At 47.5% G+C, this 15170-nt stretch overlaps 1 protein-coding gene across 1 annotated transcript in view; it reads left to right on the top strand.

The window, feature by feature from the left end:
• The window catches only part of DIS3L2 (DIS3 like 3'-5' exoribonuclease 2), a 322655-nt gene that overhangs the window by 250182 nt on the left and 57303 nt on the right, over nt 1–15170 (top strand). The window contains 1 exon segment of the mRNA XM_061637537.1: nt 3050–3129. Coding sequence (XP_061493521.1) covers nt 3050–3129 — 80 coding nt within the window.

The raw sequence follows: 15170 nt of genomic DNA, 5'->3' as shown, positions 1-15170 counted from the left end.
CATGCTGGCAGCGCAAAGGGCCCACTGGTGGAAAAGCAACTTAATAAAGCCTTTGCTCTTTAATAGGCTGTTAATTTTAGTTATAAGTTTTCCCTTGGGTCCAGGAGCCAGAGCTGTCTACAAACAAAGGCAGCCTCTCAGTGATGTTCCACTTGTTTACAAAGGACAGATCTGCTCTCTATACTCCAAAATGTCCAGAAGGGTTGAGGGCAACCTCTGGCTCATTCCAGGAGTCCTTTTGTGACATGGAACACCTCCACCGCACCTCATCAGGCTAGATCAGAATAACACCCTCTTCACTGCAAGCTGGGAGCAGAGTGCTGAGAGACTGTCTAGCCCTTAAGAGTTTTTTCTCTGTAGGGCCTAGTGGGTCTCCCTGGGGAGGTAACGGTGCACCGGGCTGCACCACTTCAGGCCGTTGTAACTGAATGCTCCCCCATCAAGAAAAGGCAAGAGTCTCCCTACACACAATGCTAACATGTCAGGCTGTCCTTCTCCTTCACATGGTAGTTTTTGTGTGTGCAGAGAATCTTCTTTTGTCTGAACAAGGGAAGTTGGAGAATTTTATTTGGTCTGTATATATAAGCAAACTGATCCCATTTACACCTTTCAGACTAATACAGTAGGGCCCCACTCATACGGCGGGTTATGTTCCGGACCCCTCTGTAAAGTGGAACCCATTTAATAGAATGGCGCGCAATGCCCGAAAACCGCCCTAAAAGCAGAACAGGTGCCGTATGAGTGGGGCTTTAGTCTAATTGCATCTAATTGAGACCGCTGCATTAGTGAATCTCTGTAAAGCGAATCGCTGTAAAGCGGGGCCCTCCTGTATGTAAATCAGGGCACAGTTCTCCTTGGGGTTGTGCACTTCTGTGAATTTTGTGATGCAGTTCTCAACTCAAAAAGATGCATACAAAAATGTGTACGCTAGTACTGCCCAAGTGGCCAGAGGAGAGCATGTGCGCGTGCCTGCGTGTGTGAGTGCATACGCACACCACTTTTATCAAAAAGCTCCCTGCATTTAATAGACTAGCTCATGAGGGAAAGGGCTACTATGCTAAATTTTCATGTCTGATATGCTAGTTTACTCCATGCTAAAAGTAGTCTCTCTCTCTCTCTCACACGCACACACACTGCTGCTGCTACTCAGGGAGGTGTCATAGCTCAGTGGCAGAGCACATCCTTTGCATGCAGAAAGTCCCATATTCAGTCCCTGACATCTCTCATATGTCTGTGTGGGGGGGAGCTGGAAAAGACCCCCTGCCGGAGCGAAGAGCTGCTGCCAGCCAGTGTGGACCATGCAGAGCTAGACAGAACAGTGATCTGCCATGGTAGAAGGCAGCTTTCTATGTACTCATGTGTGGCCTGAAACTGTCCAGCCCGATCCTGCTCAGGGACTGGCTGAGCGCATTATTTGGGATGTAATTTATTCCGAGTTTCTTTCCTGGACTTTTTTTTTTTCTTAATAATGTTATTTGTTTTTTACTTTAATTTTTGTAAATTGTGTTGCATTCATTGATGTATTTGTATACTTGTGTTTATTTTTCTTTGTAAGCCGCCTTGAGGGTCTTTGGCCGAAAGGCGGAGTATAAATAAATTTATAATTACAATAATAATATAAAGAAAGACTTTTTTTCTGAGACTGACGGGCTGGTGAGTCTGGGTGCCTCCCTCCCAGGCACCCCGCTGTCCCCTTTCCTGGGAGCACGCAGCCTGGCTCACTTGCCTGATTCCTCAGTTGGAGCCTTTTCTCCACGGATGCCTCCCTACACCTCAACCGCTCTCTGCTTCTAGGGACAGAGGGATCTGCCTTGCACCAGATCAGAGCAACGGTCCATCCAGCTCAGCATTGCCTACACTGACTGGCAGCGGCCCTCCCAGCCCTGCCCAGAGGTGCTGCTGGGGATGGGACCTGGGACCTCCTTCAGGCAAAGGAGATGCTCTGCCCCCGAGCTGCAGCCCCTTCTCCCTGCATAGCACAGGGGTGGTCTGCACTGCTAGGGCAGGCCTGAGGAACGTGTAGCCCTCTCGATGTCGCTGGACTCCAGCTGGCAGCATGACCAGTGGCCAGGGATGGTGGCAGCTGTAGCCGAACAACATCTGGAGGGCTGCAGGTTTCCCAGCTGTGGCTAAGGGTGGTAAGGGAAGGGAGAGAGGGTGCCTGGTTCTTTCTTTAGACCAGGGCTTGTCTGGATGGCTGCGTCCTCACCCTGTCTCACTCCAGCCTCTTTCCGGCTGTGGGATCCTAAATAAGACATCATGTACATTTGTGAGTGTTGTGTAAAGAACGTGCTGCTTGTTCGAATCTCCGCAGTTCTTTAAAACAAACTCTGTGCAGAGCTGCATTGGCTCCCTTTTGTTTCCCCCTCCTTTAAATGAACTGGCCTTTGGCAACACAGGAATCGACCCACCATTCCTAAATCCTTTCTTGGATTTCCAGCAAAGAATCTCTTTTTCCAGGTCATGCTGTAGCCCCCTGCTGGACACAGGGCCAAACTGCAAACCCTTCCAACTGGCTCTCTGTCTCCCCCCCCCCCCCCCGGCCCCAGTCTCCCAAACGCCCTGGAGGGCTGCTGCAGAACCTTTCGGAGAAAGAGGCTCCTGGGAACTCCGGCCGCTGATGGAGAATCCCCCCTTGCGTTTGTGTCTGAGGGGGACAGGATGCCCCCTCCCTCCTCCTCCTCCGCTGCTGCTGGGATGGATGTGTGGGTGGTGGGTTTGGAGATTTTTGGGTATGTGAAGGGCAGTGGGGGGGCGGGGGAAGAGCTGTCATGACCCACACCATTTCAGAGGAACCGCAAACACTTTAGAGCAACAAAGGAGTGGAAAAAGCCAGTGCTTTTTCTGCAAGGCATGTGACTCTGCCTTCCCTGAGGTTTGGAGCCCAGCGCTATGTTCCAGGCCTCAGCGGTTGCATGTCAGCCTTGGTGAGGTTACTTTCTCCCATCGCCCTTTCATGGGGTTGCTGCCGTGGCTGAGAACATCGCCTAAATGTGGTTTTTTAAACATCCTTCTCTATCCCCCCATCCCTCTCTCCTCCTTGCTGCAGCTGAAACTCTCGTTTACTTTGGACAAGGAGAGCGGGATGCCACAAGGCTGTTACATCTATCAGTACCGGGACAGCAACAAGTAAGGCCTGCAGAGTTGTGTGCTCATATTGGGGTGCCTGTGTCTGTGTTTGTGCAAGAGGAACAATGTTATGAGGCAGATGTGGGACCCCTCACTCCTGCTCACTGGCAGGGGGAATCAGAACCACTTGGCCACTAAGTGACTCTCTGGCTTTTGGACTAGGCTCGAAGCCAAAGGTATTCTGACTTTCCTGTTTCTTCGTGCCTCACCCTTTGTCTCAGAAGCTCAGGGTGCCAGTTTAGCCTGACAGCCACAACCCTGTGAGGTAGGCTAGGGTGGTGACAGTTTTGTTGCTGTGTGTGTTTGTGTGCTTAATTTAGTTTAAAGCAGCAGAGTAACAGCGGATGTTGAAATGCGAGTGTGTGCCAGCGTGTGCGTGCGTTTGCCTAAGAAAACAGGCTTTTACCCTGCATCAGCATCACTGAGACTTGAGACTTAGTAAAATAAGAAAAGCTACTTTATTTATAGAAATACATTGTAGATAGAAAGGCAAACCTAGTTCTAACTAACTAAGTTGGAGGCGTAATGCCCAGGTGTGGGAGTCAGCCCCATGCTTGGAGAGAGAGCAGAGACAAAGGGATGTCTCCTCTTTCCCGGACAGCCGGAGGACAAAGGAGTGGAAAGGGCGGAAGGAGGAGGGGCAGGTAAGCTTCCCTAAAGATGTCACAGTCTAGCAACAGAAGGAAGTCAGTCAGAACATCACAGGTAAAAGGTAAACAAGCCTATCGATCTGGAGGACCCTGTTGGGTCCAAACCCAACACGCAAGCTGTCACTGTCTACTCAGCTCACATACACCTGGGAAGGTGCGGAGTTGAGAGCAAAAGCCTAAAGCCAGAGACCAGGAAATAGCACACGCACACACACTATTACCTTTGCAAAGGGGTGTGAGGCGTCCTTCCCCGGCTCTCCCTGTCAGGTTCCTACCTGCTCGTGGTTACTGCCTGTCTCTAGGCACCACCAGGGACTCCACCAGTCCGGACCGCTCTCTCTTATGGTTTCACTCCCCGCTCTAGCACAGATCTCAACAGATCCCCCTGCTAGGCAACCACCAGTAACGTCCCAATACTAGTATTCCCAGAGACTCTGAATACTGGTATTGTTATTCTCTTCACTGCTGCCACCATTTGTTACAGTTCCCCTTCAGCCTTGGTCATTACCTTACCCTCCCTTCTGGTCTGTGAAACCCCAGTCAAGGATCAGGCCTTTGGTAAACTAAATTAAGTATTTATTAAAGATAACAAAGCTAACAAGATTAACAAGATTTCTTCTTAAAGCACATAAGCATATGGTTTTACTCAATACTAATCCAAACTCCACCTCCCTCCTACTCCACTCTCTCCTGTCAAACAACTCTCTAAACCCCACCAAGCAACCCACTCAGTTCTCTTCTCCCCCCCGATTCCACTCTCACTCTTCCTTTTATACGTTCAGCCATTTTAAACACTCAGCCAATCATCTAGCATTCTACTGCCCATTCACTCCCCCTCCTCTTTCACTACTTACCATATATCTTCTAAACAACCAACACTTACCATATATACATTAATATAGGAACATCACATTCCCCCCCCCCCCTTAAAACAACGGCAGAGTATTATTCCTGTTCCAGGATTTATACGTCACGTTAACAAATAAAAGTCTCTATGGGGAAAATGTCTTTCTTTATTCCTCCGTCTGGTCACGTCACTGCAGTCCCAGCCACTTGCCTGGAAAGTCCATCGGCCAGTACATTGTCCTTGCCTTTTATGAACTGGAAGTCCACTTGATAGTCCTGTAGGGCCCAGGACCACCTCTGCAGCATAGTGTTATGGTTTTTCATAGTCTGCAACCATAACAAGGCCCAATGATCCGTAGTCACTGTGAATCTTCGTCCCCACACGTATGGGCGCAACTTGTTCAGTCCCCACACGACCGCTAGGCACTCCTTCTGGACCGACGAATAGTTTTTCTCCCTCGGCGTCAGCTTGCGACTCAGGTACGCCACTGGATGTCTGGTGCCTTCTCTCTCCTGCAGCAAGACGACTCCGAGCGCCAGGTCCGACGCATCTGTAGCCACGATGAATGGTTTCTCATAGTCTGGTGCTATTAATATGGGTCCTTAGCACAAGGCTTGCTTCAGTAGATCAAAAGCCTTCTGACATTCATCCGTCCATACCACACGCTCAGAACACTTCTTCTTTGTTAATTCATGCAAGGGGGTTGCTATTTCCCCAAAATTTCTCACAAACTTCCTATAAAATCCAGCCACACCCAGAAATGCCCTTACTTGTTTTTTGGTTAAGGGGATCGGCCACGCTTGTATTGCTTCCACCTTGCTCCATAAGGGGGTGATTTTCCCACTCCCCACCTTATGTCCTAAATAGATCACTTCCTTTAGTCCAAACTGGCATTTCTTAGCTTTTATTGTGAGGCCTGCTTTTCTTAAGGCCTCCAATACTGTTGTCAGGTGTTGGACATGCTCAGGCACCGACTTGCTGAAAATGGCCACGTCATCGATATAGGCCACTGCAAAATCTGACATGCCTCGCAACACAGTATTGATTAGCCTCTGAAATGAACTTGGTGAGTTCCTTAGTCCCATGGGTAAGGTCACAAACTCATATAACCCATCTGGTGTACTGAAGGCAGTTTTGGCTCTGGATTGCTCATCTAGTTCCATTTGCCAAAATCCTTTACAGAGATCTAGTGTAGAGATAATGGTTGCTGCCCCCAATAACTCTAACATAGCGTCTACCCTAGGCATAGGATACGCATCTGGGACAGTAATTTTATTGATTAGCCGATAATCAATGCAAAACCTTGTCGTTCCATCTTTTTTCGGAACCAGGACAATACTTGAGGCCCAGGGACTGATGGATTCCCTGATCACTCCTAATTGCAGCATATCTTCCACCTCCTTTTTGATCTCATTCAAAACTTTCCCATTCACACGGTACGGCATAGATCTAATTGGGGCATGATCTCCAGTATCAATGGAATGTATAACTATACTGGTTCGGCCAGGTTTGTTGCTAAAGAGATTCCTATAGGTTTTCAAAACTCTCAGAATCTCTTCTTTTGCTTCCTCCTTCACCTCCTCTGACCATTCCACTTGATCTACCCCTCCTTTGTCTTTGCTTTCCTGTACCAAATCTGGAAGTTCAGGCCCACTTCCCTCAGGGAATAAGGTAACTTGCAACACCTGTACATCCCTGGTATGGTAAGGCTTCAACATATCTACATGAACCACTTTGCTTTTGTTTAATTGGTCTGTGGTGATTACATACGTCACTGTGTCAAGCCTTTCTCTGATGGTATATGGTCCTTCCCAGTTAGCCTGTAATTTGTCATGTTTCCTGGGTATGAACGCCATAACCATATCTCCCACATTATACACACGTTCCCTGGCTGTTCTGTCATACCAGTAACATTGCTTCTGCTGAGCTTGACTCAAATTCTCTTTCACCACTTCCATCATTTGTTTCACTGGTTCACATTCACCCTTTCTCTCAGCAGGCATCCACAGTCTATATAAAATCCCATTCTCACACACAACTTGATTCCTCAGTTTGTCAGTGAAAGGAATCTGTTGGGTCAGAGCTTGTTCCCTTATCTGCTTCAAACTTATATCTTTTTGCAGCTCTTCCCTGAATTGATCTGCCTCATCATTATCAGAGACCACTTGATATAGTTTGTCTCCTTCAGCAGGCCTGCTAGTGGTTGCTATGGTGACCTGAGGCTGGTTAACAGATTCCACCCTGTTTGTTTCAGCCCCCCTTAATATGGCTTCTTCCAAGTTGCTGTCTGGTCACTACATAGATCTTTCCTTGGGCGCCCATTACATCTCTTCCCAGTATTACTGGTTCTTGTTGCTGGGCATTAATGCCTACTTTATATCGGCCCTCTCGGCCTCTCCAAGTCATTTCCACCAGGGCCACAGGCAAACTTTCTGGTTGACCCCTCACTCCTTGGATAGTCACAGTTTCCTGAGGTAATGTTACCTCAGATTTTATTAAATCTGGCCTCAGTAATGTCTGAGCGGCACCAGTATCAAGCAATGCCCAATAATTTGCCCCTTGTACACTCACTTCCTCTCTCAGACTTGAATCAAGGTCTGTTACTTCTGTCCAGTTTATCTGGCAGAACTGAACCTTTTTCACTGTTTCTAAAGCCTTGGGCTCTGTTTTCACTGCCCTTGTCTGAGCAGGATTACTAATTGGGTTGGCAACCTCACATTGAAAACGTAGGTGCCCCGGTCTACCACATTTGTAGCATAATTTCTCCTCACTTTTAGGGTACACAGATCCACTCTGGGGTGTCCTGTGCCCTTCAGATTTTACTGGAGGACTCACTCGCTGTGGTACCACATCCCTTCTGCCAGCGTTATATGGTCTGGGTTTAAAATCTCTTGATGTTTTCCCCACCCAGCCAGTTCTGTTGGAGGCGAAGTGATCCGCCATCTCTGCGGCCTCCTGCACCGATGTAGGGGAACGGTCTTTGACCAGGAGCCTTATTTCTGGTGGTAACTGATGGTATAATTGATCCAATATCATGAGGTTTTTCACCTCCTCCACAGACTGAGCTTTTGCACTTGTCAGCTATTTCCCAAATATGTCCATCAGTTTTGCCCCCAGCTCCACAAAAGACCTCCCTGTCTGTATCTGGCAATTTCTGAAAAGCTTTCTAAAATAATCAGGCCCCAGTCTGAATCTTTTAAACACTGCTTCTTTGAATTCAGCATAGGTGACGGGCCTGTCTGAGGGGAAATATTGGTATACCTCAGCCAATTCCCCTTTAATCAGGTTTGATAAATACTGCATGTATTTATCTTCAGGTAGCCCCCACAACTGAGCTGCTTTTTCAAAGGTGCTGAGGTAAATTTGAGGATCTTGACCAGGCTCATAGACAGCAAAGTCCTTTGGAGTAATTTTTATTTTTGCTCCATCTCTGTCCTTTCTTGTTTCATCAGAATGAAACTTCTCTCTTTCAAATTTTAACTTTTCTACTTGTAATTCGGCATCCACTGCTCGTTGCTTCTCCCTCTCCTCAAACCCCATTCTCAACTTCTCAGTTTCCAACTCCCTCTGTTTGTCTTTTTCCTCAGCCTCAAAGACCCGCTGTTTGTCTTTTTCCTCAGCCTCCATCCTCATTCTCTCAGTTTCCATCCTCAACTTCTCTCTCAAGTACTCTATATAAGCGGGATTGCTTAAATATCCTTCTGGGGTCTCTTCTCTGACAGGTTGTTTTTGCTGGGCAGTTGCAAATCCTATAAGTGCTACCCTCAATTCATCTACCCCTTTACCCTCGTGAGGTAAATTGAATGTTACGCACTTCTCCACCAGCTCCTCTCTTTTCATTTTTATATATTCAGCCATGGTGTTTGAGTTCACTCACTCTTTGCCACACACTCTTTGCCAGTCACTCTCACAAGTAATCTTGTTTTGTTATTTCTGTTTGCCACACCACTGGTAGGGATTCTCTAGTATTCGTATCTCACTGCTACAGCCAACACCTGTGACGTAGTCTCCTTTGTTCGGATCTGGATTCTCTGTTGTTCGTATCCCACCGCTACTGCCACCACGTGTGAGGCGTCCTTCCCTGGCTCTCCCTGTCAGGTTCCTACCTGCTCGTGGTTACTGCCTGTCTCTAGGCACCACCAGGGACTCCACCAGTCCGGACCGCTCTCTCTTATGGTTTCTCTCCCCGCTCTAGCACAAATCTCAACAGATCCCCCTGCTAGGCAACCACCAGTAACGTCCCAATACTAGTATTCCCAGAGACTCTGAATACTGGTATTGTTATTCTCTTCACCGCTGCCACCATTTGTTACAGTTCCCCTTCAGCCTTGGTCATTACCTTACCCTCCCTTCTGGTCTGTGAAACCCCAGTCAAGGATCAGGCCTTTGGTAAACTAAATTAAGTATTTATTAAAGATAACAAAGCTAACAAGATTAACAAGATTTCTTCTTAAAGCACATAAGCATATGGTTTTACTCAATACTAATCCGAACTCCACCTCCCTCCTTCTCCACTCTCTCCTGTCAAACAACTCTCTAAACCCCACCAAGCAACCCACTCAGTTCTCTTCTCCCCCCCTGATTCCACTCTCACTCTTCCTTTTATACGTTCAGCCATTTTAAACACTCAGCCAATCATCTAGCATTCTACTGCCCATTCACTCCCCCTCCTCTTTCACTACTTACCATATATCTTCTAAACAACCAACACTTACCATATATACATTAATATAGGAACATCACAAGGGGTCCCAAGACCTGCAAGCAAGTTGCCTTTCAGAAGTGGGAACCCCGTTTATTGAAATGAAGCAGCTTATATTGTTTCCCCAATGGTTACAGAAATGGGGAGCAGACGTCACAAAGTAACAGAAAAATATTACTAGACAAAGTAATATCTTAGATATGAAAAGGGGTGCTTAAGGATAACAAAAGCCAGGAACATTTTGCCTTCTTTGAGACAGAGGCTTGCATAGTTTCTACGACCTTGAGATGAGCACTCAGAGTCAGGAGAACGAAAGGTAGATAGCAGCAAGGAAGGTTCAGTTACAAGGGGGATCATTAAACTAAGAATAACAGGTTTCATCTTCTACATGGTAAGGGTCTGCATATCAAGGTCTATAACTGTAAATGAAGTATAGGCATTCTTTTGTGATACAGCTAGAAACACTATACGAAACATAAAAATATAGATATGCAAAGAGAAATAGGAGGAGGGCACATATCCAGTTTAATCAGGCTTTTATTCACTCAGCCGCTGGAATGTTTAGGGACAGGTCACCAGGAAATAAACTGACATCTTCTTTATACTAAATCCATATTATTTCCAAACCTAACAACCCTAGCCCTATCTCCCTTCTGGAGCTTAAACAAAAGAACAAAACAGGAGTTGCTCTTGCCCCACTTTCAACAAGTTTGACCTCCCCATGAGCTGCATAGCTGAGCATGTATTTGAGCATTTTTGATCTGCCGCATCTGGAGCTCAGGCCTGTGCATACCCTCCGAGGCAAACAAGTATGGAGCCCACCCAGGGTTCAGTAGATGATTGGTCTTCAACCGGTGAGTCAGGCCAACTACTGGGATCCAAGATGGTTTCCAGCAGTAGCCCTCCCACCGTACAAATATATGGTTTTTTTAAAAAGGGTCCCCAAATACATGTTTGGATAAAAGGTGAATCCCAGGTCTGAATACAATGAAGACTGCAGTAATGAATTGTCTGCCTCTGATGTTTGCCTAGAACTACAAAAAACTGGAGTCACGCTCCTTGCAGACAGGCCCCAGCACATGTAGGGTTAGCAGTGCTTGAAGAAGTCTGGTATCTGGAGGGAGTTGGGAGTCAAGCGGTGGCACCTGGCAGGTAAGGGGGGCAGAGCCAAGTGATAGAAAGGTACTGCCAGCCCCCCAGCCCAGGTGCAGGAGCTCAGTGGTATATATGGGCAGAGGAAACCGTCTCTTTTCAAGGCATGCAGCTCTGGCGTGTCCTTGTGAGCAAGCTGCCAGCAAGTAGTGTGATCCATGCTTGATACTGGACTTCCACAGATCATCCTAGTGCAGGGGTGGGAAACCTCAGGCCCAGGGACTGAATGTGGCTCTCCAGGGTTCTCTGTCTGGCCCTCAGGAGTCTGCCCTGGCCACACCCTTCTCTGACCCTGCTGTCCGCCCTTCTCTAGTGATTTTACCTGGCTGTAATTTGCCCTTGAAACTCTGGAATGCCCGGATGGAGGGTGAAGAGTGGTGCCTGTCTGACCACACCCACTTTGACACACCCTCCACTGGCATGTCGTCCCCAGAAAGTTGCCCACTTGGGAATGTGGTTGAAAAACATTCCCCGCCCTTGGGCTGACACAAGCAAAACGGCATCTGTTCCACAAGTGCAAAGCAAGAAGCGGAAGTGCATAACACCTAAGATTGGTAACCGGGACCAGACGGTCCGAACATATAAAACCGATTCTGGCCCGCTTGCATTGGCTGCCTGTATGTTTCCGAGCTCGATTCAAGGTGCTGGTTTTGACCTATAAAGCCTTACACGGCTTGGGACCACAATACCTGATGGAATGCCTCTCCCGATACGAACCCACCCGTACACCACGTTCAAGATAATAATAATAATAAAATAATAATAATAATATAATAAAATTTTATTTTTCAGTCGCCTATCTGGCCGAATTAACGGCCACTCTAGGCGACGTAAAACAGCATAATAAAATACAATATAAAATCACAACAACAACATTCAATAATTAAACTGCCCACTCTTAAATACAGTCAGCAGCATTAAAAACTAACCCACCCCAGAAACCCCATAGGCCTGCTTGAATAGCCAGGTCTTCAAAGATCAGCGGAAAGCCATCAAGGAGGGGGCATGGCGGAGATCTAGAGGAAGGGAATTCCAGAGGGTGGGGGCCACAATCGAAAATGACCTCTCTCTGGTCCGCACCAGCCTAGCTGTTTTAAGTGGTGGGACCGAGAGAAGGTCTTGTGTGGCTGATCTCGTCAGGTGGCATAATTGGTGATGCTGGAGGCGCTGCTTTAGATAAACTGGGCCGAAATCGTATAGGGCTTTAAAGGTTAATACCAGCACTTTGAATTGGGCCCGGTAAACAACTGGTAACCAGTGAAGATCTACTAATACTGGAGTGATGTGATCACGGCGATGGCTGTTCTTTATCAAACGTGCCGCCGCATTCTGTACCAGCTGTAGTTTCCGGACCGTTTTCAAGGGCAGCCCCACGTAGAGCGCATTACAGTAGTCTAAGCGAGAGGAGACCAGGGCATGTATCACTCGTGGGAGAAGATGGACAGGAAGGTAGGGTTGCAGCCTCCATATCAGATGGAGTTGATACCAAGCTGCCCGGCTCACTGCTGATACTTGAGCCTCCATAGACAGCTGTGAGTCAAGAATGACCCCAAGGCTGTGGACCTGGTCCTTCGGGGCAATCCAAGATCCAAGGCCCTCCTCCGGGTGCCTACTCCAAGGGAAGCTGGGAGTCTGGCAACAAAGGAGAGGGCCTTCTCAGTGGTGGCCCCCAAATTATGGAATGATTTCCGTGATGAGGTGCGCCTGGCGCCAACACTGTTACCTGTTTGGCGCCAGGTCAAGACTTTCCTCTTCTCCCAGGCATTTTAGCATGTGTTTTAAATTGTTTTTATATTGTTTTAAATTTTAAAATTGTGTTTTAAATTGTTTTTAAAATATGTGTTTTAAATTGTATATTTGTTTTAATGTTTTTGATTGCTGTAAACCGCCCAGAGAGCTTCGGCTATGGGGCGGTATACAAGTGCAATAATAAATAAATAAATAAATAAATAAATAAATAATAACACAAGAAAGAGAGCATAGTTAGCCACAGACAACACTCCCCACATCCAGAAAATGCTTTTTCATACAATTGCAGGCAAGAAACACACTCTCCCCCCCATTGCTGTTTTGCGGCCACGAGGAGATTGGAAGCATCCACTTCTGCGTTTGAATAAGCCAAGTTCTCCCTTGCATCTGAACTCACAGAACTGTGGTTTGGTTTAACTCTAGTTAGCATGAACAAGCAAAGATCAACCACAGTTTCAGGTCTGGTCTTGTTCACTTGCTGGAGTTTAATTAAGCTGCAGTACCCAAATTTAGGCATAATGGGGAACTGTGGTTTGTTTAAAAGTGGATGCTAGGAATCTCATCCATGTTGCTGTGAAAGAGAGGGATGGGGGAATGCGCAACCCCAGAGCTCATGCAGACTCATCCACATAGCAGGAAAACAAGGCCTCCAATTAAAACCTCTGAGCCTCTTAACATCCCTGGCATATCCAGGTAGGGCTGAGAGAGTCCCCCTGTCTGCAGTCCCTGGAGAGCCACTGCCAGTCAGTGTAGACAAGGGTGGGGAACCTTAGGCCCCAGGGCCCAAATGCAGCCCTCCAACCTTCTGACCCGCAAGAGTCTCTCCAGGCCATACCCTTCACTGGCCCTGTTTTGCACCCTCCTGGAGCATTTTTGCCTGGCTGGAGCGTCGCCTTGTACTCTGATCATGTCTCTTGCTTTCCTGGATGGGAGGTCAGAGAGGGGTGTGCAGGTGTGTGTAGAAACTAGCTTACTGTACAAGTTAAAATTAGCATTCATTGCTCCGCCCAATTTTGCTCCTGACCCCGCCCACCACCCGCATGTGCCTTCCCAAAAGGTTACTCAGAAGGAAATGCGGCCCGCAGGTGGACAAAGGTTCCCTGCCCGTGGAATAGGCAATACTGAGCTAGATGGCCTGACTCAGTATAAGGGAGCTGCCTACATTCTTAACCTGGCCTCATTCTACTAAATCAGAGGTACTTGAAAGAACTTCACTTTTGCCAGATCACCCTCTCCCCCCCCCAAAAAAAAAATGCTTTGAGGTTATCTTGTAAACAGCGCTACTTACTTTGTCCTTTCATAAGGTCTTAAGTATTTTTGTGAGACGGTATAGTTGCCGTAGAAAATCTGCTCCTTCCCCCAAGGAGTCTATTGGTGGGAAACTGAAACCATTGTGGCTTTTTTGCATCCCTGTCAAATTGCTTAATTGCAGCTTATTGTAACCCGCAAGCTCACATAGATTTCCAAGGTGGCTAAAAGCAAGCCTGTTCCAAATTATTCAGTTGGTGCATGCCAAGCCAAGCAGTGGTCAGTTGTAAAGAAAAATGAGCCAGCAACAATTAATTGAACTTTTAATGAATTGCATTAATCACCATCAGGCCAGCGTGAGTCATAAATAGCATTGCAAAGCAGTGTTAAAAACGGGACACCCCAGCAGGATTAAACAGCGTATGTGTGTGTGTAGGAGTGTCTGTTCATATGTATGTATTCCCGTAGTTCATGCAGCAATCTTAAGACTGGGGTGGAAATGTTTAAAATATGGACAATGAGGCCACCTACAGAAATGATGTCTGAGGTTTAGTTCACAGTCAGGTGGTAAACCTGACTGAAGGCTGCATCAATCTTGTGACGGAAATTTAGCACTCAGTCAAAATGCCCTGCCCTGCCCTCTCTGCTGCTCCAGTGAGGGGGCATTTCTGTGACTTTCTGGGGAGGGGAATTTTGGAAATGGGAAAGAAGTTACCACTTCAGAAGCCAGCATTACACAGTGGAAGCATTTGTTTGGGGGGGGGGGAGTGGCAGCCACGGAGGGGAGCACATCTGCCCTTGCCGTCATTACTAGATGCAAGTGGCAGTGACAAAGGAAGTTGAATTGGGGAGAGTGGTTTTTATATACCTTTACAGTTTCAAATCCACACCCAGTATAGGCCAAAAGTTCATTTTTTTGAACTTTCAGCCCAGCTCTACATTTAATCCCCCTTCCCTCCCCAAATACCCCAGCTTTGCTGGCAGGAACCAATGACCTATGGAGGTGGTTGGCTCTCCAAGACTGGAGGCATTCAAGAGGCAGCTGGACAGCCACCTGTCAGGGATGCTTTAACTGGGATCCCTGCCTTGAGCTCAATGCCCTTAGACGCCCCTTCCAATGCTATTCTATGATTCTAGGATATCTACTCATAGATATCTACTCATGTCAGGCAGAAGGTTTGGCTAGAATCTTCAACCTTTCTACATGCAGGGAATTGCTGTTGAATAACACACACCCCATCCTATCCCTGCCAGTGGTACAGTCCAGGCACAGGTTTCCCACTCCACTGAGCCGTCAAGAGTGCTGTGATGGCCGCTGTCTGCCGGGAGTGGCAGGGCGGAAGGCAGGGAGCCCCATAGTAGGCGGAGCCAGAGTCAATGACGGGCAGAGGAAACTCATTGTAGTCTTGTCCCCATCTTCTTCCCTGATGACACAGGCAAAACCGAGGTGAAGGGCGAAGAAGCTGCCACAGGCAGTGCCACCCCCTGAACTGGCTGTAAGGTGGGGACCGGCTGAGGGCAGACTGTGGGGCAGTTCCTCATTAGACCAGAGTTTGTGTTATTGATAGTGAGCCTTATTTGGGATGGGGATTGCACGTCTCCAATCCTACTCAAACCTGGGCTGCTTTGGCTCTTGACCAAAGCACATTCTTCACTCCTGCCCTGCTTGTGAACTCAGATGTCATTCAGTGTA

Source organism: Rhineura floridana, chromosome 7 (assembly GCF_030035675.1).
Source record: "Rhineura floridana isolate rRhiFlo1 chromosome 7, rRhiFlo1.hap2, whole genome shotgun sequence".
NCBI classification, from domain to species: Eukaryota; Metazoa; Chordata; class Lepidosauria; order Squamata; family Rhineuridae; genus Rhineura; species Rhineura floridana.
Note: the sequence above shows the minus strand (reverse complement) of the source record. Positions and strands in the feature narration are given on the sequence as shown.